At 41.6% G+C, this 26,887-nt stretch overlaps 1 protein-coding gene across 1 annotated transcript; it reads left to right on the plus strand.

Moving 5' to 3' along the window:
• The first annotated feature begins 12,614 nt into the window (after positions 1 to 12,614).
• HRH4 (histamine receptor H4) lies at positions 12,615 to 26,682 on the plus strand. The gene is made up of 3 exons (XM_010828938.1): positions 12,615 to 12,984; positions 21,005 to 21,168; positions 25,580 to 26,682. Exons 1-3 carry the CDS (start codon positions 12,732 to 12,734, stop codon positions 26,378 to 26,380), a joined length of 1,218 nt encoding a protein of 405 aa, XP_010827240.1. The 5' UTR covers positions 12,615 to 12,731; the 3' UTR covers positions 26,381 to 26,682.
• The last annotated feature ends 205 nt before the right edge of the window (positions 26,683 to 26,887 follow it).

Genomic DNA, 26,887 nt, shown 5'->3' on the forward strand with positions numbered 1-26,887 from the left:
TTGGAACTCAGGGAAGCTCATAGAAGCTGAAGCCTAATCCCTACAAAGAAGAAATGAGGAACACAAAAAGGTTTCCATGCCTAGGAACCCTATAGGTCTTGCTCGGTTTCAGTCTCCAACGTCTTCCACTTCCTTCAGCCAACAAGAGACTAGGGCTTTCCTCACACTTAGTTGGTAAAGAATCTGCCTGCAATGCAGGAGTTCCAGGTTTCATTCCTGGGTTGGGAAGATCATCTAGAGAAGGAAATGGCAACCCATTCCAGTGTTCTTGTCTGGAGAATCCCATGGACAGAGGAACCTGGCAGGCTACAGTCTATGGGATCACAAGAGTTGGACATGAGTTAGCAACTAAACCACCAACAAGAGACTAAAACCATCACCATGCAGGGACTTTCTAGCAGGCTTACATTTAGGGATGAAGAGAAAGTACAAAAACCAAGGTCTTTTCTTCCTGAGACTATTTTTCATTTTCTTTATAGCTTTTTCCTTCTTTTATTCTTTTTCACATATTGATTTTTTTGGTCTCCTTTTTTCTTAAGTTAAGCTGCCATAAGTTTTCTGTATGCTTCTCAGTTTGTGTATTTAATTCCCTTTGCATTTCTAAAGGAGTACTTGCTAAAGCTTTCTTATTGTTTAATGATACCATGTTTTATAGCTCTCACAGCTCTGTCTAGTTGCCTCTGACTTATGTCCCTCAACTTGGTGGAAAGCTTTTGAAAGATCACACAGAAGACACAACAACCGAAAACATTTACCATCCATGAGTACCCAGGAAGGAGCCCACTGTGAGGTGAAGGAAACACAGCTCCTCATTCTTTAGGAGGCCTCTCCCCAGGCTGTTCTCCATCCAGCTTCTTGATATGTTTTCCTGAGCTACTTCTTTATTTCTCCATCATTCATCCAGTTCTGGGAAAACACTAAGGCAAGGGTGTAATAAAGGATTAACTCAGCAGATCTGGGTTGTCCAAACGCTTCCTATTTCAAAGAAAAGTTTGGAAATAACCTCTAAGATCTTGGAATATCTTGGCCATTTAAGTGTTTTTGTTTACTTGGGGCCTAGGCAAAGCCAGATAGTCTGTGTTAACAGTGTGATTCATGGTATGAATCTTGGGCCATGTGGTATCATTGTGATCTCTGAAAGGGTTGGAGACTGAGTAATGAAGGTCAACTATGTGGATGCTAAATGCCCATATGATCAATCCCCCAGAACACCTTGGACACCAAAGCCCAGGTGAGTTTCTCTGGTTGGCAATAGTTTATGCGTGTTGCTATTCATCATTGCTAAAATTATGCACTATCCATCTGACTTCACTGGGAGAGGACACTGGAAGTTTGTGCCTGGTCTCTCCTGGACTCTCCCCTTTGCTGATACTACTCTGTATCCTGTTGCTGAATTAAACTGTGACTGTGAGTACAGCATCTTTACTGCATTGTGAGCCCTTCTAGCAAATCACAGAACATGAAGGTGGTCTTGGTGAGCCCCGATAACAGAAAGGCAGACCAGCCAATCCTTCTGGTTCTTCCTTGAGATCTCCTCTCCTGGGGTGAGGTATTGAGAGCCTGACTAGGGTTGGGGGACTCACTTGTGGCTTACAGTATTGGGTCAACATTGAAAAGAGATCAGATGGTAAATATTTCAGGCTTTGCATGTCATTTGGTCTCTTGCAACAGGGTTAAAACCTGCATAATATATTTTATTAATAAAGTTTTATCTACCCTTTGGAACATCCACTCATTAACTACATCATAAACTCTAGCACTCTAGTAGCATCAACTCACATATCCTACTCACTCTATGAGGGTATTCTGAGCACCCTTACATCTTTAGTTAGGCCGATTTTGTCCCTTGGTGTCTATCCATTAACAGGTTTGTGTCCATGGTGGTACTGGGTAAGGGGTGGCATATATCTTCTGGGTGGCTCAGTTCCAGGACATGAATCTAAAGTATGATATAGCTGGACACGGCATTCAGGTTCAAAAGCCCTACATGGGAGCCCCTAATGTAACCAATGAGACAGAACCCGTTCCTTCTTGTCTACAAAATGAGTCCTTAGCTGCCATCTAAGAAAGGTAAAGGTTGGAAAGATGGTTGCTATTATGCTTTGCTGGAGAAAAGCTCTTGGGATTATAACTGTGTTGTTAGTGCCCAGCCTGTTATCTCCTTTGACCTCACTGCTGTGGCTCATCCCTGCTGACCTCCCACCTGCCAGTATCTGCATTTCCTTGCTGATGGCTTTTTCTGGTGGCCTGATACTGCTCTGCATATGTACCTTAGGCTGGAAATACCAGAAAATTGATGCCATCTTCAAACTCTAGCAATCTTTATCCAGTGATTTCTGGCTCCTTTACAACTATGGGAATGACTCTGAGAAGTGCATTCTACACTGGCTTCCAGAGTGTCCCAGGAGGATTAAGATTTCATTAGTCAAAGTGTAACTTCAATGCACCCTTCTTGGCTTGCTTCCTTTTCCCACTCTTCTCCTAGTACTCTGGAATCAGCTCTCAAATAAACTTCTTGTATAGATCTTTGTCTCAGGATCTGCTTCTGGATTACATAAATTAAGACACCTGGGGGGGGCGGGGAGACACCTGTTGGCTTGTCTGGTGTTCCTTACTTGCCTTGGGCTTCTCTTCTGTTTTGTTGATTCTGAATCAACACTGATCCTTGATGCAGGTTTAGGTAGCTCTTTACTGTAAACTTTCAGTAGAGTCTGACCAGTACTGTGAATGAAGACTGGCTGGGGTTTTATGGATGGGTCCTGTGACAGCTTTTTTGGGCCCACAGTGAGTGAGGATGTAAGGCTTTAGCAGTGTTCCAAGTGAATGCTCTCTCAGACCTACTTTACATTTTCCTTTTAGCTCATTCTTCATGTCTTTCTTCTTTCATCACTCCCATTTCTTACCAAAGCCCTTTCCCCACTATTTCCTGGGATTTCCCCACACCCCACAGATAAGGTCAAGTCCCAGTAGTTTCTTGTATCTTGCAGTTTTTGACAGACTCAAGTTTCCACTGTGTATTATTTAGGCGGCCTGCTTTCTCGGGTGAGAGATGTGAGCTGTCATCCTAGGAGAGAGTGTGTATGTGTGTATGTATGTGGCGTGGGGGTGGGGAGGTGAAGGGGAGATGAGGGTGAGAAATTATGGATGTTATGCCTTTTTTTTCTAAAGCATCTGGAATCTAACTGCATTAATGGTGACAGCTAGATAGGGTTCAATCACTAAGGAAGACTCACAGAACCAAAATGAAAATGCTTACAAATCCGTGGTTTATTGCAGGAAGGGTATCTGATACAGCATCAGCATAGAGGAAAGATAAACATCACCACCCAAGGCTGCTTTACAAAGAGGGTCTGGAGAAGTCAGGCTGAGCTCCAGATGTCCTCTCTTTGTAAGGGCCACACATGTGTGCTTCTTCCCTAGGACCAACTGACTTTGAGCACCTTGAACCTAGGGAGCCAGAATGGGAGTCTCAGCCAGGGTTTCTTATTCCCTGCTGGTTACATAGGCATATTCTTGCTTCATAATCAGCCCAACAGCACAGCTTCCTGAGATGTGAAGAGCAGATGCAAATCACCAGTCTCACTGTTACTGATCAACAATGCTGAAAGCTGAAACAGACTGGCTGCTGCTGCTGTGTCACTTCAGTCGTGTCCGACTCTGTGCAACCCCATAGATGGCAGCCCACCAGGCTCTGCCGTCCCTGGGATTCTCCAGGCAAGAACACTGGAGTTGGGTGCCATTACCTTCTCCAATGCATGAAAGTGAAAAGTGAAAGCGAAGTCACTCAGTCATGTCCGACACTTCGAGACCCCATGGACTGCAGCCTACCAGGCTCCTCTGCCCATGGGATTTTCCAGGCAAGAGTACTGGAGTGGGGTGCCATTGCCTTCTCCAACAGACTGGCTGGGAACTCCTCAAACTCATGGTCCCAAAGCAGCTCCATTAACTAGCACATTCCATGTCTTGATCTGGCTAATTCCAGGTCTTCTGGAACTGGAACTTCCCCTCACAGCATGGTCTAGCTCCCTGACCTATGAGCAAGCCCTTTTTAGACCTAATGATAACTCTTGGTTTGACAGTAATTACTTGCCTTAAAGCATGACATAATCACCGCTGCCTCCACCACCAAGTCTCTTCAGTCGTGTCCGACTCTGTGCGACCCCATAAACGGCAGCCCACCAGGCTCCCCCGTCCCTGGGATTCTCCAGGCAAGAACACTGGAGTGGGTGACATAATCACAGAGACAATCAAAATTCACCAAATTGCAAACATCTGTAATAAGTAACAAGGGTTTGGTATGGATTTAAACAGATGAACAATCCAATAATATTAGTACAGACTAGCACAAACCTCCTCATATTTTGAACTAACTTTATAATACTTTTGTCTTCCTGACTTACAGTTATCAGCACTTAATGTATATATCCATTAGATGAGAGAGATTAAGCCATTTCTCCTCCATAGGAAGAACATCATGAGGGGGTTTTAATATAATCCCATAATACATGAGATCAACCTTGGTAATGCCATTAATTGTATTAGCTTCTACAATATTAAATTTATCTATGATTTGTGTATTATGCCACACAGAAGTGTCATGGATACACAGTACAATATAAATCAGATATAATTACATATCATTATTTTGTTCATTCCAACAAAATCTACCTGTTTGCAGAGAGGTGTAGGTTAGAGACCATGTGTGTCTCTGTTATTTCAGGACTCCAAACCTCTTGAAAAGACAGTCAAATTCCTTTTCTCTGTCAGAGAGACAGTGGTTCTTAGTGAGATGTTCCACAACTGGGAATAACTCTTCTCTATGGGGAGCCCTCTAGTCCTGTTTAAAGTTTTGTCCAATACCTGCTAGTAATGTTACAGGAAAGGAACGGTTCGCCATCATGACACTAAAGCTGCTAAAGAGCACTTTGAGAGGTAACATTCTCCAGTTACAAATTACCACAGACTGTAGAGCCCACAGGTCTCCCACGCAGTGAGAATCTCTGGTTATTGGGCCTCAGACTCCATTTGAGTTACGACAGCGAGGAGCCCAGATGTGGTGATATATAAGCCTGTTTCCGCTGCTAAGTTCAGGCAGATTATCACAGTGTCTGTGCTGGTTGAAAAGCCCATTTTCCCAGTGCTGTGTTACCATCCAGTTGCCATCCTTATCTTTCCTCCTGGAGGAAAATGCCTTGGAGGTTCCCCATTTATTCCAGAAGTCTTTTTTTTTTTCCTTCAAAATATCTTTCCTTATTAAAAGTGAATCCCTCTTCATCAATTACTCCTAGACTAGCTCCTAATTCTCCTAAGATTCTCTTTTTTCAAGCAGGCAAAAGCTGTTTGATCCACCAGACCTACTATTGACATTTAGAGTATTAGCTTCTCACAATTAGGGCTTCCCTGATGGCTCAGCAGTAAAGAATCTGCCTGCAATGCAGGAGACATAGGGACTTGGGTTCGATCCCTGGGTGAGGAAGATTTCCTGGAGGAGGAAATGGCAACCCACTCCAATATTCTTGCCTGAAAAATCCCATGGACAGAGGAACCTGGTGGGCTACAGCCCAAAGGGTCGCAAGGAGTTGGACACGGCTGAGGAAAAGTTTTCTTACAATTAGGAAATACACCTGGCACCTGATCACATTGACCCCCCTCCCCTTAGGCTATAAGATACTGCAAGTACTTGTGGCTGCTAAATGGACTTTGGTTTGGATATGACATAGAGCTTCCCACAGCCATCCACACAGACTTTCAGGCTTTTCATTCTCAGGAGGGTGGGCCTACCAAGTGGTACTCAATTCTTTTCCTTTCTCAGTGACCCAAGTGTCTCCATTGTTCCTCTGCCTCTTCATGGCTTTTCACCCACAGTGCTGGGCAAGAAGCTATTTTCACACACAATGCTTTGACAGATGGAACATTTAGGAGATGAACTTCTACTCCTGTATTCCAGAAGATGAACTTCTATTCTCATATTCCTTAAATCTTCACCATCAAAATTAATGGGCATGCCATTGTTCATCTAGATTATAGTTAATCAGTGTGGATACATATTCCCTTTATTTTCCTAACTCAGGTCTTCCATAATAGCTCTATCCTACGAAATAGGAACCAAAAGGCATAGCCACCTTCGTATTGTTCATACGGTTACCGTCAGACCTTTCGTTCATCCATCATGAGGACACAGACCGCTCTCACAAGTGTATATATGTATGTTCACTGGGTTGGCTATTCTGCTTACTTCTTGATTATTCAAAAGAGAAGATTTTGATAAATGAGTCCTTCACCCCAAGGGCTTCTGAGTTAAAACTAAGAGAATAATATTCTCTTGCTCTATGCTTCTCTTAAGGCACCAAAATTTATTAGACTTTGCCTTTTGTAACACCTATTGATTAGCTAACTTCCCCTTAGCAATAATTTCAATTTTCTTCCACTTATCACTACTTTGATCCAAACATTTCTCCCTAATGAAGGTCCCTCTGGTTAAGTCACTGGGTTGGTCTATATGGCTGGCCCAAGATGTGATAATCCTAAACAATAAGGTCCTACAGTAGAGCATAGCGAACTACATTCAATACTCTGTGATAAACCATAATGGAAAAGAATACGAAAAAGATATAACTTTATATATATATATATTTGTATATATCTGTATCTTTTTGTATCTGTATATATATCTGTATCTGTAACTTTTATATATATATCCGTGTATAACAGTCACATTGCTATACAGAAGAAATTAAACATAACACTAAATCAACTATAAGTGCATACCAAGTTGCTTCAGTAGCATCCAACTCTTGGGATTCTTAATGGTAGCGCTAGTTTTAGGGATTAATCACTGAGAGAAAATTTTGATGACGTAGGGAAGACTTGTTTGTAAATTCCTGTAAAAGATAAACCCTTTCTCCTTAATTTCACCACAAAAGTGTAATCATCTATCTCACAGAAGCCTATTTTTAATTCCCCTCACCTTATGTTGCAAAACACAGCGCTGGAGGTTTGTATATCAGTCCTCTGGTTCTTTGTCATGGCCATCTTCTTAAGTAAGTGTGTTTGTTATCCATGCCAATTTTCTATTAACCTGTGCTTAGTCCTTCAGTCATGTCTCATTCTGTGAGACCCCATGGACTGTAGCCTGCTGGGTTCCCCTGTCCATGGGATTCTTCAGGCAAGAATACTGGAGTGGGCAGCCAGTCCCTTCTCCAGGGGATCTTCCCAACCCAAGGATCGAACCTGGGTCTCCTTCATTGCAGGTGGATTCTTCACCTTTGGAGGCACCAGAGAATTCCCCTCTATTAACCTACTACTTTTGGATGGATAAGTAAAATAAGTCAATGGTATGTGATATTATTTTCCTTATTGTTGCCTGCATGGGCAGTGAATGGAGGACCTTGATATCAAGAGATGTCACTGGAAGGCTAAATTCATTCTAAGTTTCTACCAAGTGTGAGGTAAGAGGAATGGGAAGAACCAGTTTGCTTCTTCCTTCATCAGTCTTTTTCCTTTGGAAAACTATATATATTCGAAACACATGTAGATTCTGAAGTATATATCCTTTTTTATTACCCAGATCATACTCTTGGTTTTTGAAGCGGTTACCTAATGAGTACATATGAAGTAGAATTGTCCAATAAGGAAGCTCCAGGCTCAGCTTATGGTTACCAAGTGAGAAAAAAAGTTCTTTTTTTCCCTTCCATTGAAATTATAAGAAAAGGGAAATGTAGCCAGTTCTTCACTTTAGTAAATTTAGAAGCACTGCAAATGAAATTAACATATTATAGTGGGGTAGAATATATTAATACAAATTTCTTTATACTTTAACATGTCATATAGGATATATGAAGTATTTTAGTGTAAAATTTGAACATATAGTTTCATTTATAAAATACAAAAATGGGCATAATTAATTTATGATTATAAATGTCAGGACAGTTTTACCCACAAGGGTTGACTGACTAGGTAAGGGAATTTTTGAGGTGCTTAACTCCAATACTTTGACCACCTCATGCGAAGAGTTGACTCATTGGAAAAGACTCTGATGCTGGGAGGGATTGGGGGCAGGAGGAGAAGGGGACGACAGAGGATGAGATGGCTGGATGTTATCACCAACTCGATGGACATGAATTTGAGTGAACTCCGGGAGTTGGTGATGGACAGGGAGGTCTGGAGTGCTCCGATTCATGGGGTCGCAAAGAGTCGGACACGACTGAGTGACTGAACTGACCTGACCTGAACTGTTTCTTTTTAAAAAAATTTCTCCTTTATTTATTTAGGTCATGCCATGTGGGATCTTTGTTCCCTAACCAGGGATGGAATCCAAGCTCCCTGCATTGGAAGCGTGTAGTCTCAACCACTGGACCACCCAGGCTCAACCACCAGAGAAGTTCCCAAGGTGCTTTATTTCCTGCCCGGGGTAGTAGTTCCAGGGGTATGTTCGATTTGTAAAAATTAATCAGTTACACATCTATGATGTGTGTACTTTATACGGTTGTGATTTATGTACTTCTGTTGTATATATCATACTTAGACAAAAAAATAATAAGACAAAATGAAACAAAATGCAGCCTTAGCCCTTAGCAACTTACTTCTATTTAGAGGAAACAAGCAAGAAAACTTCCATTTCTGTTGTTCTTCATTCCTTTGTATAGATTCCTATTTCCATTTGGATCTACTTTCCTCTGCCTGAAGAACTTCCTTTCACATTTCTTGCAGTGCTAGTTTCCTGATGGTGAATCCTTTCAGCTTTTATACATCCGAAAAATTCTTTATTTCAACTTTTTTTTTGAAAGTTATTTTTATTAGGTACAGAATTCTAAGTTGATGTTTTTTTTTTCAACCCTTGAAAGATGTTGGCTAATATCTTCTTGCTTGCATTGTTTCTGATGAGAAATCTGCTGCCATCCATATATTTTTAAATTTTGTATGCAATTTTCCTCCTCTGGCTGCTCTTAAGACTTTTTCTTAAAACACCGGTTTTCAAGGGTTTGATTTGATGTGTTTTGTGCAGTTTTCACCAAGTTTCTTGTGTTTAAACTTCACTGTACTTCTTGGCTTATAGTTTTCATCAAATGATGAAAGCTTTTGGCCATGATTTCCGCAGTTTTTCCCCTTATGTTCCCTCCTGTCTACCTTCGTGCAGGGACTTCTGTAGGTATATATTAAGTCACTTGAAGTTGTTCTACAGTGTAGTAAAGCTCTGTTAAATTAAAAAAATTCTCCTTTATGTCCAATTTTCACTTTGAGTAGTTTATATTGCTCTGTGTTCCTGTTCACGATCCTTTCTTCCACAATTTCTGATCTGTCATTAATCTTTTCTAATGTATTTTTAGTTCATACATTTTAGTTTTCATTTCTAGATGTTTAATTTGGGTCTTTTAAAAATATCTTTTTTATCTATGTGTTTAGTCACTCAGTTGTGTCTGACTTATTGCAACCCCATGGACTGTAGCCCACCAGACTCCTCTGTCCATGGGGATTCTCCAGGCAAGAATACTGGAGTGGGTTGCCATGCCCTCTTCCAGGGAACCTTCCCAACCCAGGAATTGAACCAGGGTCTCCTGCTTTGCAGATTCTTTCCAGGTGAGCTACCAGGGAATCCCTTTATATCTGTTATCAGTTCAGTCGCTCAGTCATGTCCGACTCTTTATGAACCCATGGACTGCAGCACACCAGACTTCCCTATCTATCACCAACTCCCAGAGCTTGCTCAAACTCATGTCCACTGAGTCAGTGATGCCATCCAACCATCTCATCCTCTGTTGCCCCCTTCTCCTCCTGCCTTCAATCTTTCCCAACATCAGGGTCTTTTCCAATGAGTCAGTTCTTCGCCTCAGATGTCCAAAGTATTGGAGTTTCAGCATCAGTCCTCCCAATGAATATTCAGGGTTGATTTCCTATAGGATGAACTGGTTTGATCTCCTTGCAGTCCAAATGACTCTCAAGAGTCTTCTCCAACACCACAGTTCAAAAGCATCAACTCTTTGGCACTTAGCTTTCTCTATAGTCCAACTCTCACATCCATACATGACTACTGGACAAACCATAGCTTTGACTATATGGACCTTTGTTGGCGAAGTAATGTCTCTGCTTTTTAATATGCTGTCTACATTGTTCATAGCTTTTCTTCCAAGGAGCAAGCATCTTTTAATTTCATGGCTGCAGTCACTATCTGCAGTAATTCTGGAGGCCAAGAAAATAAAGTCTGTCACTGTTTCCATTCTTTCCCCATCTCTTTGCCATGAAGTGATGGGACCAGATGTCATGATCTTAGTTTTCTCAGTGTTGAATTTTAAGCCAGCTTTTTCACTCTCCTCTTTCACTTTCATCAAGAGGCTCTTTAATTCCTCTTCACTTTCTGCCATAGGGGTGGTATCATCTGCATATCTGAGGTTATTGATATTTCTCCCAGCAATCTTGATTCCAGCTTGTGCTTCATCTAGCCTGGCATTTTGCATGATGTACTCTGCATAGAAGTTAAATAAGCAGGGTGACAATATACAGCCTTGACGGACTCCTTTCCCAGTTTGGAACAAGTCTGTTGTTCCACATCTGGTTCTAACTGTTGCTTCTTGACCTTCATACAGATTTCTCTGGAGGCAAATAAGGTGGTCTGGTATTCCCATCTCTTGAAGAATTTTCCACAGTTTGTTGTGACCCACACAGTCAAAAGCTTTAGCATAGTCAATGAAGCAGAAATAGATGTTTTTCTGGAATTCTCTTGCTTTTTCTATGATCTAGTGGATGTTGGCAATTTGATCTCTGATTGCTCTGCCTTTTCTAAATCCAGTTTGAACAACTGGAAGTTCTTGGTTCATGTACTATTGAAGCCTGGCTTAGAGAATTTTCAGCATTACTTTGCTAGTGTGTGAGATGAGTGTAATTCTGTGGTAGTTTGAACATTCTTTGACATTGCCTTTCTTTGGGATTGGAATGAAAACTGACCTTTTATAATCCTGTGGCCGCTGCTGAGTTTGCCAAGTTTGCTGGCATTTTAAGTGCAGCCCTTTCACAGCATCATCTTTTAAGATTTGAAATAGCTCAACTGGAATTCTGTCACCTCCACTAGCTTTGTTCTTAGTGATGTTTCCTAAGGCCCACTTGACTTCACACTCCAGGATGTTTGGCTCTAGGTGAGTGATCACACCATTGTGGTTATCTGGGTCACAAAGATCTTTTTTGTACAGTTCTTTGTGTATTCTTGCCACCTCTTCTTAATATCTTCTGCTTCTGTTAGGTCCATGACATTTCTGTTCTTTATTGTACCCATCTTTGCATGAAACGTTCCCTTGGTATCTCTAATTTTCTTGACGAGATCTCTATGGGGTTTGATTCTAAATGTGATTTCGCCCCTCCTACTGTCTGGTTGGGGCTTCTCCTTTGCCCTTGGAAGTGGGATATCTTTTTTTGGTGGGATCCAACATTCTCCTGTTGATGGTTGTTCAGAGCTTAGTTGCAATTTTGGAGATTTCACAGGAGAAGATGAGTGCATATCCTTCTACTCTGCCATCCTGTTTTTTTTAAAAAATTGTATCTGTATATATCTGTTTAAAAATATGTAATACAGCTAGAATAACTGCTTTAATGTCTTTGTATTTGTGTCCATTATGGGTTTCAGTGATTCATTTTTCTCTGCATTATGGGTGTTATTTGCCTGCTTCTTGGAACGTTTGATTATTCTCAATTGGATTTCAGATGGTATAAATTTCACCTTGTTGGGGACTGGATATTTTTATGTTCTACAAATACTCTTGAGCTGCTGTTAAGTCACTTGGAACTAGTTTGATCCTCTTAGGTTTTGCTTTTAAGATTTGTGAGGCAGGATCCTAGCAGTATTCAGTAAGGGGCTACCTATTTCTGACTACTGAGGCAAGAGCTTTCTAAATATGTAATATTACTCAATGCCTCATGAATTGAGATTTCGTGTGTAACTGGTGGGAACAAAGTTTGTAACTGGCTCCCTGTGACCCCTGGGTGTTTTTAATCTTTTTGAGTGGTTCTTCTTCCTGTCTGAGAACATTTCCCCACACACTGTGCTGGTCAGTATCCTGGTGAATGCTTGAGGAGGGCCCTCTGCAGCTCCCCAGCACAGAGTTCTGTCTGGTACTGCCCAACTCTCAGCTTAACCTCCCTATCGCAGGGAATTTGCTGGGCTTCCCCTGGATACCCTTCTCTGCTCTGTGCCCTGGAAGATCTCTCAAGACAATGACCTGGGGCAACTGCAGGGCTCTCCTCATTTTCTCCTCTTCTCTCAGGGATCGATATTCTTCATTGCCTGATGTCCTGTGCCTCAAAAACTATGGTTTCATGTATTTGTCCATTTTTTTTTCACTGTTTCAGCTGCGATGGTGAATTCAACCCCTGATATTGTATCTTGGTCAGAAGGAGACATTTAACTGGATTTATATCTTCTCATTTGAGCCCAATTCCTTACCTATAGAGTGCATCAACTATATTTTATATAATATTGCTCTATTAGTGGGAAATAGATGAGTTACATCAAAATGTTTAAGATAAAACCTTTCACTGTCTTTGGAAACACTTCTTCAGTATCAGTTAAGAGGAAACTGTTACCACAAGTTTGCTTTTATCAAGAATCAGGAAGTACTATGAGATCAGCATTAGACTTTTAAAAAATGTTGTTATGTGTAGGAGACTATATATTTTAGGTATTCGACTGGAAAGACACTTGTCGGAATTGTCTTGCTGGCTTAGTTTGCTGTATTAAGTTTGATGTCATGTATACTCATGGCATAAATTCTTCTCATGTGATGCCATTTACTAATGACACAAATTCTTCTGCTGTGATGCCAGCTAATAAAGACATATATTCTTTTTCAAACATTGCTTTAGCATTTTTAATGAGCTTACTAGCTTTTGCTATAATGCTAGGAAATGCTGTGGTCATTTTAGCTTTTGTGGTGGACAAAAATCTTAGACATCGAAGTAATTACTTTTTCCTTAACTTGGCCATTTCAGACTTCTTTGTTGGTAAGTTACATTTAAGATAATCTTTCTCTATTATAATTTATTTCTAAAAACTTAAAACAAGCTTTTATTATTTCAAAGGACTGTATAAAATTGGGTACTATTAGAAATAAGAAGTTTAAGGATTTAAATTCAGGGGAGGCTGTATGGCACTATATGGGAATGATATATATATATATATATATGTAAATAAGGTTTATAGGGGAATTTTCCTCTAAAAACAGTTTCTTTTTATGGAATAAAAGTAAGTCCAGAATTGCTTTAATCTAAGAGTTATTTTTGTTTCTGGAGCTATTTTCCTTGCATGTTTAGGTTTATAAGTATTCCTTTTTAAGTAAGCATAGTTTCTTTAATATCACAGTGTTGAAGTTATAGGAAATGATGCATGTACTGGTAATTGGCACAATCAGAAAATAGGATGTTCAGGTCAAATAGTATAGTTGATATTATTTTATGATATGATACATCATAGCATGTTATAAAGTACACCCAACACTAACCTACTTTGTGTATGATATGGTATCATAGTGCTAAATAACTGTAAGATCATAGAAATCAAAGTAATCTTTCTTTGAAAATGTACACTTCATAATTTCTTACTGCCTGATGATCATTTTCCACAATCCTTGTAATAGTGAGTGTATAGTGAAAGTCACTCAGTTGTGTCCAACTTTTTGTGACCCCCATGGACTGTACAGTCCATGGAATTCTCCAGGCCAGATTACTGGAGTGGGTAGCCTTTCCCTTCTCCAGGGGATCTTTCCAACCCAGGGATTGAACCCAGGCCTCCCACATTGCAGGCGAATTCTTAACAAGCTGAGCCACCAGGGAAGCGCATATCCTTGTAATAATAAGTAAATATGCAGAAGTGTCTACTGCTGATATTGTTTTATAGGACCTCCTAGTTAATTTGTTATTGTGTATAGCTACATAAATACTTACAGTTATGTTAAAATGAAGCAAAACTAATAGAACAATTAAGTTTAGTGCCTGGAACGTAGTGATTGCTCAACTTGTGTTAGTCTTTTCACTCTGGATTTCTCTGTAGACAAATGTCAACTCAAACCAAGTTCACAAATGTTAGTAGAGTACCTACCATGTATAAGTACTGTTAAGTACCAAGTGCAATTAGATGATGATGAGAGATAGACAGGACTAGGTTAGTCTGTTTCTTTTTTAAGCCTTCAAAATAGTACAGTAGCTAAGAGAAGTTCAGAAATGACTAACAGGACACAGTGATGTGAGAACCCACAAAGAGCTACCAAGTGTTATAGGCGCTCAGAGGCAGGGCGGCGGGTGGGGGAACACATTTTGTTAGGGGGTAGTGGCCTCCAAAATGAACTTAAGGGGATGGGAATAATTTCCATAGGCAGAGTTGGGGAGGGCAGAGAATTCTAAGAATCAACAGCGATATGCTGATAGAAAATCATTGCGTATACCTTCCTAAGTGGGAGCTCCAGGCTGGCTTGTGTGCAAATGGGCTATATGAGAACAGCAAAGGGTGAAGATGAAATAGTTGGAATCTATACAATGAAGGCCTTTGAATACTAGTGTGAGTCTGGATTGGAGCTTATTCAGAAGGCAGTGTGACATTTAACTGAGTGACTGGGTTGAAGCTTCACATTAGAGGCATCAGAAGAGATGTAGGAGGTGGGTGAAGCCGGAGCAGGGGGTGGCTTGGTTTCTGAGAATCCTGCAGTGACCTTGGCAGAAATCAGCAGTGAGGCTCTGAGCGAGGGTCAGTTCAGTCACTTAGTCATGTCCAACTCTTTGCAACCCCATGGAGTGCAGCATGCCAGGCTTTTCTGTCCATCACCAACTCCTGGAGTTTGCTCAAACACATGTACATTGAGTCAGTGATACCATCCAACCATCTCATCCACTGTTGTCCCCTTCTCCTCCTGCCTTCAGTCTTTCCCAGCATCAGGGTCTTCTCCCAGGAGTTAGTTCTTGCCATCAGGTGGCCAAAGTATTGGAGTTTCAGCATCAGTCCTTCCAATGAATATTCAGGGTTGATTTCCTTTAGGATTGACTGGTTTGATCTCCTTGCAGTCCAAGGGACTTACAAGAGCTTTCTCCAACACCGCAGTTCAAAAGCATCAATTCTTCGGCACTCAGTTTTCTTTATAGTCCAACTCTCACATCCATACATGACTGCGGGAAAAAGCGTAGCCTTGACTAGATGGAAATTTGTCGGCAAGGTAATGTTTCTGCTTTAAATAAAAAGCTGAGACATTACTTTGCCGACGAGGGTAAGAGTGGAAATAAGTTCAGGAGGCAGAGATGCAATGGGGGTGGGGTTGTCAGGCAGGAGAAAGATGTGTTAAAGATTGAGTTCTGGGGACAAGAGAAGTATGACATTCCTCAGAGAAATAGGGAGCATTTGGGAAAGCAGTTTATGCTTCTGATATTGCAATGATAAAAGTTTTGGAGGAAACCTCTAGTTGGAAAGATTGACAGGAATCCAGGTATAAAAATGACAGGATCACAGAAAAAAGTGGAGAACTAATATAGAAGCATTAAAAACATGCAGCAGTCTTGTTTTTCTCCTCAGTTCTGCCCCTCCAGGTAACCAACACTAACAACTTGATATAGATCCTTCCACATCACTCTCTTTGCTCACATGTGCATGGTTGTGTCGGAGAAGGCAGTGACACCCCACTCCAGTACTCTTGCCTGGCAAATCCCATGGACGGAGGAGCCTGGTAGGCTGCAGTCTATGGGGTAGCTAAGAGTCGGACACGACTGATTGACTTCCCTTTCCCTTTTCACTTTTATGCATTGGAGAAAGAAATGGCAACCCACTCCAGTCTTCTTGCCTGGAGAATCCCAGGGACGGGGGAGCCTGGTGGGCTTCTGCCTATAGGGTCACACACAGTCGGACATGACTGAAGTGACTTAGCAGCAGCAGCAGTATGGGTGTGTGCTCAGTTACTCAGTCATGTCTGACCCTTTGTGACCCCGTGGACTGTAGCCTGCTAGACTCCTCTGTTCCATGGGATTTTTCCAGGCAAGAATACTGGAGTAGGTTTCCATTTTCTTCTCCAGGGGTTCTTCCTGACCCAGGGATCGAACCCAAGTCTCCTGCTGCCGAGCCACCAGGGAAGCCCTTTATGCTCACATAAACAGATAAAGTAAAAGTGAAGTCACTCAGTTGCGTCCGACCCTTTGTGACCCCGTGGACTGTAGCCTACCAGGCTTCTCCGTCCATGGGATTTTCCAGGCAAGAGTACTGGAGTGGGTTGCCATTTCGTTATCCAGGGGATCTTTCTGACCCAGGGATCGAACCCAGGTCTCCTGCATTGTAGGCAGATGCTTTACCCTCTGAGCCACCAGGGAAGCCCACACAGATAAATACACGAGTATATTTATGTGAACAGAGAATATTCTATTATGAATATATGTATCCCCCTCCTTCTTCACAAAGCTGTACAACTTTTAGATGATACTCAACATTTAAAATGGATGATGTATTTTGACTATTCCAAAGGAAGTAAAGACTTGTATACCTCATGGTCAGAAGGGATGGGGTAAAAATATATCCAAGGGAGAGAGACTGAGGCCTGAAGCTTTTGAATGAAGATGGTTCTAGACAAGAACAGAATGCCTCTGTATAAAGCCCAGGGTCAGCATCATGGCAGGCCCACCATCGTGGTCTTGAGCATCACAATCTGTGGTTCCTCTTTGAGAAATGTCCCTGCAGATGTGATGATTCAGCAGTCCTGGTGGTCCTCCTCTATCGTCAGGTGGATGGGAAAAGAAATGGCTTTGCTCCTGATGAGAGCAGTTGGACACGGGCCAGAATCTCATTTAATCAGCCAGTCTCATCCTTCACATTTTCCCTGCCACCTGCCAGCTTCATGCAGAGGTCCACTGATGTAATGCAATATTTACCATGACAGCGCAGGGCTTGGCAGAGTCTTCGAGAGCATTTCGTAACTAGATTTGAGTTTTGTGTCAATGCTCTTCTTTCTCTTTTGCCATGCTCGAAGTGTGTCTTTTTAGCTCTGAGCCTATAGGACCTCACGGTGGTGGGGGTGATGGGCCAAGATGGGCCTTGTGAGAAACTTTCTGTAGCTGTAAGATGGAAGTTCTTAACATTTAGGGTCATGAGACCCAGAGCTCACATCCACGCGGCGATGCCAGTGCAGGTCAGAGCGTCGCGTGCTCCATACGGTGGGCTTTCTGGCTGAATGGCCTGTTGTCACAGGTTTTTGAACTGGCCTCCTGTAGAAGCAATTTCTTAAAATTTGTGCTACCTGAGCAGCTTCCTAGGCTGAATTTAGTTGAAAAGGAAAGATTTATTGAGGAAAAATTCCAGTATCAGGTGCATTAACATATCTCACCTATATATTATTCCAGAAAAATATTTATATCTATAGTGATACCTGTAAAATTGTTATCACATGACCAATGCTTCCATCTATGGGTACCTTTTTCATATCTACATTTGTGTGGGTATGTATGGCCTACACAAGCACATGATGGATGACCCAGACAGGATCTTCAAGGGCAAAAGGTTGTTGTTGATGACAGAGTCTGAACCACATTTTCAGGATGGCAAAGTGTATCTTTAGCACAAATATAACTCAGAAGTATTGTGAGTTCAGTTCCAGACTGCTGCAATAAAGCAAAAATCAAAATAGGAGTCATGAATTTTTTGGTTTCTCAGTGCATGTAAAAGGTATAGCTGCAGTCTACTAAGTGTGCAATAACATTATGTCTAAAAAAACAATTTACACACCTTAATTTAAAAATATTCTATGGTGAAAAATGCTAACCATTTTCCAAGCCTTAACAGAGTCATAATCTTTTTGCTCATGGGAAGGTCTTGCCATGATGTTGATGGATGCTGACTGCTCAGGGTGGTGGATGCTGAAAGCTGGGGTGCCTGTGGCAATTTCCTAAAATGAGACAACACTGAAATTTGCCACATCCGTTGGCTCTTCCTTTCACTTGAATACTTACAGGTCATTCTAGGGTTATTAATCGGCTTAATTGCAATGTTGTTATGTCTCATGGAATAGGGAAACCCGAGGAGACAAGGAAATGGCAGGCTGGTGAAGTAGTCAGAACACACACAACATTTATGAAGTTCACTGGATTATGTGGGCAAAGTTCATGGAGCGCCAAAACAATTAAAACAGTAACGTCAAAGATCACCACAACAAATATAATAATAAAAAAATAAAAATATTGTGAGGAGTAGCAAATGTGACACACAGAGACGCAAAGGAAGCAAATGCTATTGGAAGAAATACCGCTGACAGACTTTGCTCGCTGCAGGGTTGCCATGAACCTTCCATTCCTAATAAATGCAGTATCCGTGAAGTGCAATAAAGCGAAGCACAAGAGTGAAGTGCGCTGGTACCTTGACTCTTCTCTACCCTCTGTGTTAGTCAGCTCGGGCTGCCCCAGCGGAATAACCACAGTCTGAGTGACTTTATAGCAGTTCACTTTCTCAGAGCTCTGGAGTCTAGGACAAACCAGGTGCCAGCTGATTTGGGGCCTGCTGAGGGCTCTCCTCCTGGCCTGTAGATGGCTGCCATCTTGCTTCATCCTCATCCAGCCTTGAGAGACAGCGAGCAAGTGAGCTTCCTGGTGTTTCTTCTTCTAAGGACACTAAGCCTGTTGGATTAGGGCTCTACCCTTACAACCTAATTTAACTTTAATTACCTCCTTATAGGCCCTATCACTCTGGGGATTCGGGCTTCAGCATGTGAATTTTGGGGGAGGGTGACACATTCAGTCCATAATACCCTCAATACAATCACTGTTATCCACACATTACTCTGTTGGTCCAAAGAATTCACTAGGGCTTTCAGCTTCCCCTCTACCTTTTGACTGTCATTTTCTCATGGAAGATGCAGTTTGTTTTTTTTTTAAGTTTATTTTTAATTGGAGGATAATTGCTTTACAATATTGTGTTGAAGACCCAGGTTCGATCCCTGGGTCAGGAAGATCCTCTGGAGAAGGAAATGGCAACCCACTCCAGTACTCTTGCCTGGAAAATCCCATGGACGGAGGAGTGTGGTAGGCTACAGTCCATGGGGTAGCAAAGAGTCGGACACAACTGAGTGACTTCACTTTCACTTTTCTGCCATATATCAATATGAATCAGTCATAGTTATACATATGTTCCCTCGCTTGAATCTCCCTCCCACTTCCCACAAGATGCAGCTTCTTAACTGGCTTCAGAAAGAAGGGGCTATTCAGGATTGACAGCAATATTTAATGAAACTAGACTTCCCCGTTTTTATCTATTCATTCGTCTGATACTAATTTATTTTGAACCAGGCACCCTTTTAGGTGCTGGGGATATATCAGGGAAAATACAGTAAAAAAAAAAAAAAAAAAATCCCTGCCCTCATGGTGCTTGTATTTTTTCTGGGAACATGGGTGGTGAGACAGACAATAAACGATATAAATAAATAAATAAAATTACACAACATTTTAGAGGTTGATCATTTGCTATTGAGAAAAACATAGGGAGGAGGAAGTATGTTAGAGGTAGAGGTTATAGTGTAAACTTCAGGGTTAGGGCTCACTGAGGAAGATTCATCTGAGTAAACAGAAGGAGGCTTCGTAGAGGGAAGTGTGCTGCATACCAGGATACCTATGCAAGGATCTGAGAGTGTGGGTGTGGGTGCGGGTGTGGGTGTGGTGAATTTGAGGTCAGATAGGGTGGAGAGATATCACTGCCATCAAAGGTCCATACAGTCAAAGCTCTGTTTTTTCCGATAGTCATGTATGGATGTGAGACATGTATGTTGGACCATGAACTGAGTGCCAAAGAACTGATGCTTTTGAATTGTGGTGTTGGGAAGACTTTTCAGTCTCTGGGACCGCAAGAAGATCAAACCACTCAATACTAAAGAAAATCAACCCTGAATATTCACTGGAAGGGCTGATGCTGAAGCCGAAGCTCCAATACTTTGGCCACCTGATGTGAACAGCCAACTCTTTGAAAAGACCCTGATGCTGGGGAAGATGGAAGGCCAAAGGAGAAGGGGGCAGCAGAGGATGAGACAGCTAGATAGCATCACTGACTCAATGGACACGAATTTAAGCAAACTCTGGGAGATGGTGGAGGATACAGGAGCCTGATTTACTACAGTTCATGGGGTTGCAAAGAGTCAGACATGACTTAGTGACTGAACAATAACAAGGGTGAAGAGGAGTGAGCCAGGAGTGGAGGAGTAGCAGAGGGTTTTTTCTCTCACACTGTCCCTGCCTTACAGAGTTTCTATGACAGTTAGATGAGATGATATATGTAATGCACACAGGACAGTGTCTGGCATATGGTAACTGTACAATACCTATTAGCTGCTATTAATTTATTTGAGTTACATGTGTGAGCCATTAGTCAACTCTAGATGTTGTGAAAAATACAAAGGTTGACTTTCAACACGGTCCCAATCTTAACACGTGACAATGTTATAAAGTAGGATGTGTCTGTACACGAGAGAGGGAGAGATGACTGAGGTGCCAGGAGAGGGCAGGTGGCAAAGGGTCACTTCTACCTAGGAAGTTCCAATAAAGATGATAAGAAAGATATCATTTTTTTTTTACACTAAGTGAAGAATGAGAAGGAGTTAAATAGACTTCTCTGTAAAAGAGAGATCTTCAAGCAAGAAGAACGTTCTTGGCAAAAGCAAAAAGATGTGGCAATGTGAGATGTGTTTAGGGGAAGGGCGGCCCATCCTGTCTGGGTCGGATCATGAACACAAAAGATGATGGATGCTGTGTATGGCTGGAAATACATATTGGGACCTGAACTTAATTTGGAAAGTAACAAGGAGCCATTGAAGGTATGATGTTTGTGACAGCTATTTTTAAAATGGTATTTACAGAACGTGTAGGAGATCAGTCCTGAATTTGCTGATGAAATACCATGAATTTCTAAATTATAATCAAGCAGTTTTTGGTCATTTCAGATAGTTCATTGTGTCATATTTGCATCTCTTCGTATTCATTGATACGTGCTCTATTTGTTAATCTTCATTTTTTTCCGCCCATGCAGGTATGATCTCCATTCCTTTATTCATCCCTCACAAGCTCTTCAACTGGGAGTTTGAAAATAACATTTGTGTCTTTTGGCTCACTACTGACTATCTTTTGTGTACAGCATCTGTGTATAACATCGTACTCATCAGCTTTGATCGATATCAGTCAGTCTCCAATGCTGTAAGTCAAAACATTAATTTATCCTGCTTAGAAGATTATATATTTGTGAATTTTATAAATTTTGGGTCCCTAAGCAAAAATTTTTGTTTGTTTGTTTAATTGACCAACCTTAGAGAAGCCTGATTACCCTTTTGTTGGCACTAAGTTCTCATTGGCTGTTAGTGAACACTTCCTGTGTGTTTGGTTAAGTCACTCCCCTGCGTCCAATGAAAATGGGAAAATGTCCAACAGAATCCAAGGCAAGGTGTAAGAAGTGGTAAACTGAGTCTGTAGTAGGTTGGATATGCATGAATCTCACAGGAGGTTTATCTGTTCAACTCCTAAGAAAACTTGAGACCTGAATGTTTTCTTCAGGATTGAACTTGGTGGGCAGGTAGAAAGACTCCCAGACTTCTGAATATCATGAAGAAATTAATTTTGAATGACCAAAGGAAAAAACAGTGTGCAGGGAAGCCACAGGTTGTAACAGTGGAACTAACCAGTGCCAGTTTAGGACCCATGCCAAGCAAGTCTGAACTAACCAAGATCTGGAATAGTCTCATCAATTAGTTCATGACAGTTCTTAAGCAAGCTAAATTTATCAGCAACAAAGGAGAGAATAAGATTGATGTTAGTAAGGATGAGGGATGGGAGGAGGCCACAGAAATAATGGGACAGTGATCTGAAGAGTCTGAGACCTTGATGGGAAACTTCCTTCACTCCTGAGTCCCAGGGACCTAAATGTATGGGGAATGATTGTGTGACAGGGATTTTATTAAGGACTGGGATACAGAACTGAATCTGCAGAGTCTTTTTTTTTTTTTGAGGAGCATAACAGTCTAATGTGGAAATGGATCCATAAACAAAGGGACTAAGTGTGGTGCTGGAGGCATTGAGAGGCCAGGGACAGCTCTGTCCTGGGAGAGCTGTGCATCTTGGAGGCAGACAGGATTGGGAGGGTGCATTGGATAAAGATAGGATAAAATGCCATTACAAAGAGATTCCAAAATGCTGAGACTCAGACTGTAAGGCAGAAGTTAATTTTTCTCATAGAACAGTTCAGGAAGATTAGAAGGCTCTGCTCCAGGAGCCCACCCAGGGACCCAGGCTCTGTACTCTCTAGAGCAGGCACTTATGGTATCTGTTGCAATTGCTCAAATAAAACTTTATCATCCAAATAGTTGCTGGGCCACAGGTGCTCCATGATCAGTGGTTTGCTGACCCCCATCCTAAGTCATTAACCTCCTTGGCATGCTCAAAGTCAAGTTGTTGTCACTTCAGGTTTCAGAAAAGAAGAGCAGAAGGCAGAAGTCCAGGGCAAAGGATTTTCTTTTAACCAAGTAGTGCAGAGTCACACAATCATTTCCACTCACCTTTCACTGGTGAAATGTAGTCACATGGCCTTACCTTATTGTACGGGAAGCCAGGAAGTGTGTTCTCTAGCTGAGCTGCCATATGGCAAGGAAGTAGAGAATGGGATGTGGTGGGACAGCCAGACACTTGACATTGAGTACGTCACTGGCACCAGAGTGCACGGCAGTTTGTCCTGGACGAACTCTGGAGAGAGTACAGATCAATTTGGATTAGCAATCCAGAAGCCTGTAATCTCACATTTTTCAAACTGCAGATAGTAACTCATTATTGAGTCATGAAGTCAGTTCAGTGGCCTGTTACGTCACTTTTTCTTAGAATGAAAAAACATGAAAAGAAGTAGAACAGAACTTACAAATTAGAGTAAATCAGAGTACCCTGGGTATAATAAAGCTAAGAACTGTTTTATGAATACTTCTGTCAGTATCCTTGATTAGGGTTTAAAATGCATTTCTTACTTTAGGTTACAGTCAAAATGTTTGAAAAGCAGTGCTCTAGTTAATTATCTTCCCCATTTGTACTTTTAACATTTCCTTTCCTTCTGGGTTTTCTTTTTAATCTCAACTGAGTGTTCCTAGTTAGTGTTCACTGGGACATTTATTCACTGCAGGCTCAAGCTCTTGAGTGAACCTAAGGTTTGTGTAAAGGAAAGGGGCGGCTTTCCCAGTTAGAAAAAAGGCTTAGACATTACAGAGTTGAGGAGTGATGTCCAGAGAGAAAAGTGGATGGGTTTATTCCTTGGTCTTGCCCTGAGAAATTCCTTGACAATGTGGGCTGTAAACTTGGTGAGGGCCAGGTCAGCTGGATCCGGGTCCCTAGCACACGGCAGAGACAAGTGTAACAGGTGCTAAAGGCAGCGGTGTGTGAGTGCTCGTGGGGATGCTCAGGCAGCACCAGCACCTCTGTTGGCTGAGTTCCAACACAGCTGTAGGAAGCCAGAAGGAAACCTTCAAAGACCACAGGAGCTCATAGGAAGTGATCATGGGGAACAGAGCCCTTGCTGTAGCTAAAAGTCGAGAAGACAATGTAACAGGTCAGGGTGACAGGCGGGGCTTGAGAAATGGAAATCTGACAATAACCGGGGAAAGGAAGGCTCGGTGCAAATGGCCATGCCTGACAAGCACTTAGAATGGCCCTGCAATCCCATCTCATTATTAACACCAGCACGTTCCAGGGGCTGCTCTGCCTCACAAAAGAAACCTGACTGACAGAATGTTTGGATGTCTTATGGAAGTCGGGGAGGAAGCAGGGTAAGAGGAGACATCATGAATAATGGACATATTCTGTAAAAGTGAGAAGTGGGCCACGGATGAATTTCAGGGAGGCATGGGCCCGGATTCAAGCAATTTTGAACTGTCATCTGTCTAAAATGCTACTCAGAGATGAGGGGAGAGATTGGCATCATCATCTCAATTCCCTTGGATGTCTGTTACCCATTTGACCTTATACATAACAGAAAAGAGATCACTTTTCAGCGTATTGTACCATATCATTACGAAGGCTGAACAAAGCAATTAAACAACCAAATGCAGTTTTATGACCATCTGGGTATTGTTACTATCTTCATAATCATTAGACTTAAGGGCAAGTATTAATTAGTGGTATGAGAAGCAGAAGGCAAAAAGATGTACTGTACATGGGAGCTTGTGGTTAGCACCATATACATTTTAGGTTAGCCTCAGAATTACCAGTAATTTGGAAAAAGGGTAACAAAAAGAGAAAAAAAACCCACTTCCTTGATTTTTTTAAAAAAAGTAACTTAAAAAATTTAAACAAACCTCCTTTTACTCTAGCCCGTTGGTGAGCCCTCCTCAGCACATACAAGCCATTAAAGAAAGACAGTGCTTGGCACTGTTATACTCTTTTAATAAAAATGAGAACATACTTCAGGACAAGACTTAAAAACTCAGAGAAAATGGTACTTGAAAGATGGTGAAAAGGGAAGTGTGTCCCCACGTCATGGGTAAATCATTTCCTTTTCCTCGAGTATAAGCAGAGAAACATGGAACGTGGTTGGAAGAAATCTTACTGATCTGAAAGGGGTTTGGAGAGATTGTCTGCTCCAAGTCCCCTTAGAAAAGTCTTGGGTCACATGGTTACCCCTCATATGGGTAGTTGGCATCTTAGATTTCTTATAGAAGATACTCTTCAAGATTTGAGAATCTATCAAAGGTCCTGGGATCTGAGAGCAACGCTCCCCCACAGAATCTCATCTTTCCTTATAGAAGCCTGTCCCTGTGCTCAAATGGGCTTAGAATATTCTTCACTCCTAAAAAAGACCGTGGCACTCACCACAGCCACGTCTCCCCAAGTGGCTGGCCACCGTTGCTTCAGTACCATTTTTGCTGGGTGGATTCGTTTGTAGAAAGAAATGTTAGGTTCTGCTCAGTAACACTGTAGTCTCTTCCTACAGCCGATTTAACTCTCTTTCTTTTTGTGCATCATCTTATGAGAGGAAGGTAAGAGTTCTTTCCTTTTTGACCCCACCTTGAAGGCTCAGCATAAACTGCAGAATAGATTCTGTCTTTCAAACTTTTTTTACTGTGACTTCAGTGACAAATGCATTTTACACTGTGATTCGGTATGCACATTTCTCTCTCTCTTATGTATATTTATTAATGCTTTCCCAAAGCAAAAGTTTCATCAAACAATACACATCCTTATGATGTGTGATACATTCTGACATTGATTATCCCAATTTGTTAAAAATGCTGCTCACGACCCAGCTGGCAGGTTAAAACCACTGTGAGCATGTTCAGTTGGTCTCAGTTAACAGTTCAGATTAGTGTCTGTGGACTAGGAAAAACTGTGTTCTTCTTTTAGATATTAACTTTGACATTTTCCATAGCGTCAGACGTTTAACCTTAAACTGTTAAGAAAGTCTACATCTCGGCCCAGGGTTCACCAAAACGAAACCCTCTGCCCTGGCCCAATCACGTTACCCAGATTCAGTGACCAGCTCCACTGCGCACATCACGGAAACTCCTGAGGGCTGACAGTATGCTTTGTGCAATCAACATGTACTCATTGTATTAAAAATCATTTATTTGGTTTCTTTTAGGTGTCCTACAGAGCTCGACATACTGGGACCTTGAAGACTGTGACTCTGATGGTGGCCGTCTGGGTGGCAGCCTTCTTAGTGCATGGGCCAATACTAGTTTCAGAGGTTAGGAAGGAATTGCGGGGGGATTGCAAACCTGAATTCCTTAAAAAGAAGCATATCCTTGCCTTCACGTTAGTCTTCGAATTCCTGATCCCAGTCTTGCTAGTGGCTTATTTCAACATGTATATTTACTGGAGCCTATGGAAGCGCAGTCATCTCAGTAGGGGGCATTCTGGATTCATTTCTGCCCCTTCCATTAGCAGCGGACGCTCATTCAGGAATGGACTGTTTTCGAGGCCATCTCTTTCCAACCTGGAGGAACCAGCAGCATCCCTTCGTTCTGAGAAATCAGGAAGGAAGAGCAGCCTCTTTTCTTCCTTAAGAACCCAGGTGAATAGTTTAACCGCTTCCAAAACGAGCTCTCTCTCCCATTCGGATTCCCTAGTTCTTCACCAAAGGGAACATCTTGAGCTGCGCAGAGGCAAGAAACTAGCCAAGTCACTGGCCATTCTCTTGGGTGTTTTTGCTGTTTGCTGGGCTCCCTACTCTCTGTTCACAATTATTCATTCATGTCATGGCACAGTCTCAGATTTCTTAAACCCTGTGTACGAGTTCACATTTTGGCTTCAGTGGTTCAATTCCTTTGTCAATCCTTTTTTGTATCCCCTGTGTCACAAGCGTTTTCAGAAGGCCTTCTTGAAATTATTTCGTGTGAAAAAGCAGTCCATATCATCACACAATCGGTCAACATCTTCTTAAAGATAATCATTTTGCTTATGTAAATTTCAGTCTTGCTCTCACATAAATGAGTCTGGCTTTCATCTTGCCATTTCCACTCTACTGAAAAAGTCCATAAAATTGTAACACTTGAAAACTTAAACAAACAAATAAAAAACGCCTGGAACCTACAAGTCAGTGGAAAATTATTCTGGTGAATAACAACAGCATCATTAGAAACTGACAATAATATTTTTGTAAACTCAGAGCCACAAAAGCACTATATTTTTCTTAGTCATCACCTCTTCTTTGTCTTTTAGATCTTAAGATAATTTTGATTGTGAAATTCAAAAATTTTGGTTTTCTTTCTAAATGTTCAGTGTTGCTACAGTCTTAACTGAATTTCCATTTTTATTTTACAGTGATGAAAACTCATCACATTTAAAGATCATTCCCTAAAGCATACAGTAGGAAAAAGAGCTCTTTAGCCCTTTGTCCTGGGGGTGGGTAACTCTGTTATGGTCACTGGGCAGTTGAATTAGGGTTTGA

Source organism: Bison bison, unplaced genomic scaffold, assembly GCF_000754665.1.
Source record: "Bison bison bison isolate TAMUID 2011002044 unplaced genomic scaffold, Bison_UMD1.0 scf7180017864498, whole genome shotgun sequence".
Lineage (NCBI taxonomy): Eukaryota > Metazoa > Chordata > Mammalia > Artiodactyla > Bovidae > Bison > Bison bison.

What these genes read in the sequence shown, in the direction of transcription:
- HRH4 (XM_010828938.1), top strand. Translation starts at nt 12,732, where the DNA reads ATGTATACTCATGGCATAAATTCTTCTCATGTGATGCCATTTACTAAT. An exon ending in CATTTCAGACTTCTTTGTTG is followed by an intron (nt 12,985 to 21,004) that starts GTAAGTTACATT and finishes CCGCCCATGCAG; the next exon opens with GTATGATCTCCATTCCTTTA. An exon ending in ATCAGTCAGTCTCCAATGCT is followed by an intron (nt 21,169 to 25,579) that starts GTAAGTCAAAAC and finishes GGTTTCTTTTAG; the next exon opens with GTGTCCTACAGAGCTCGACA.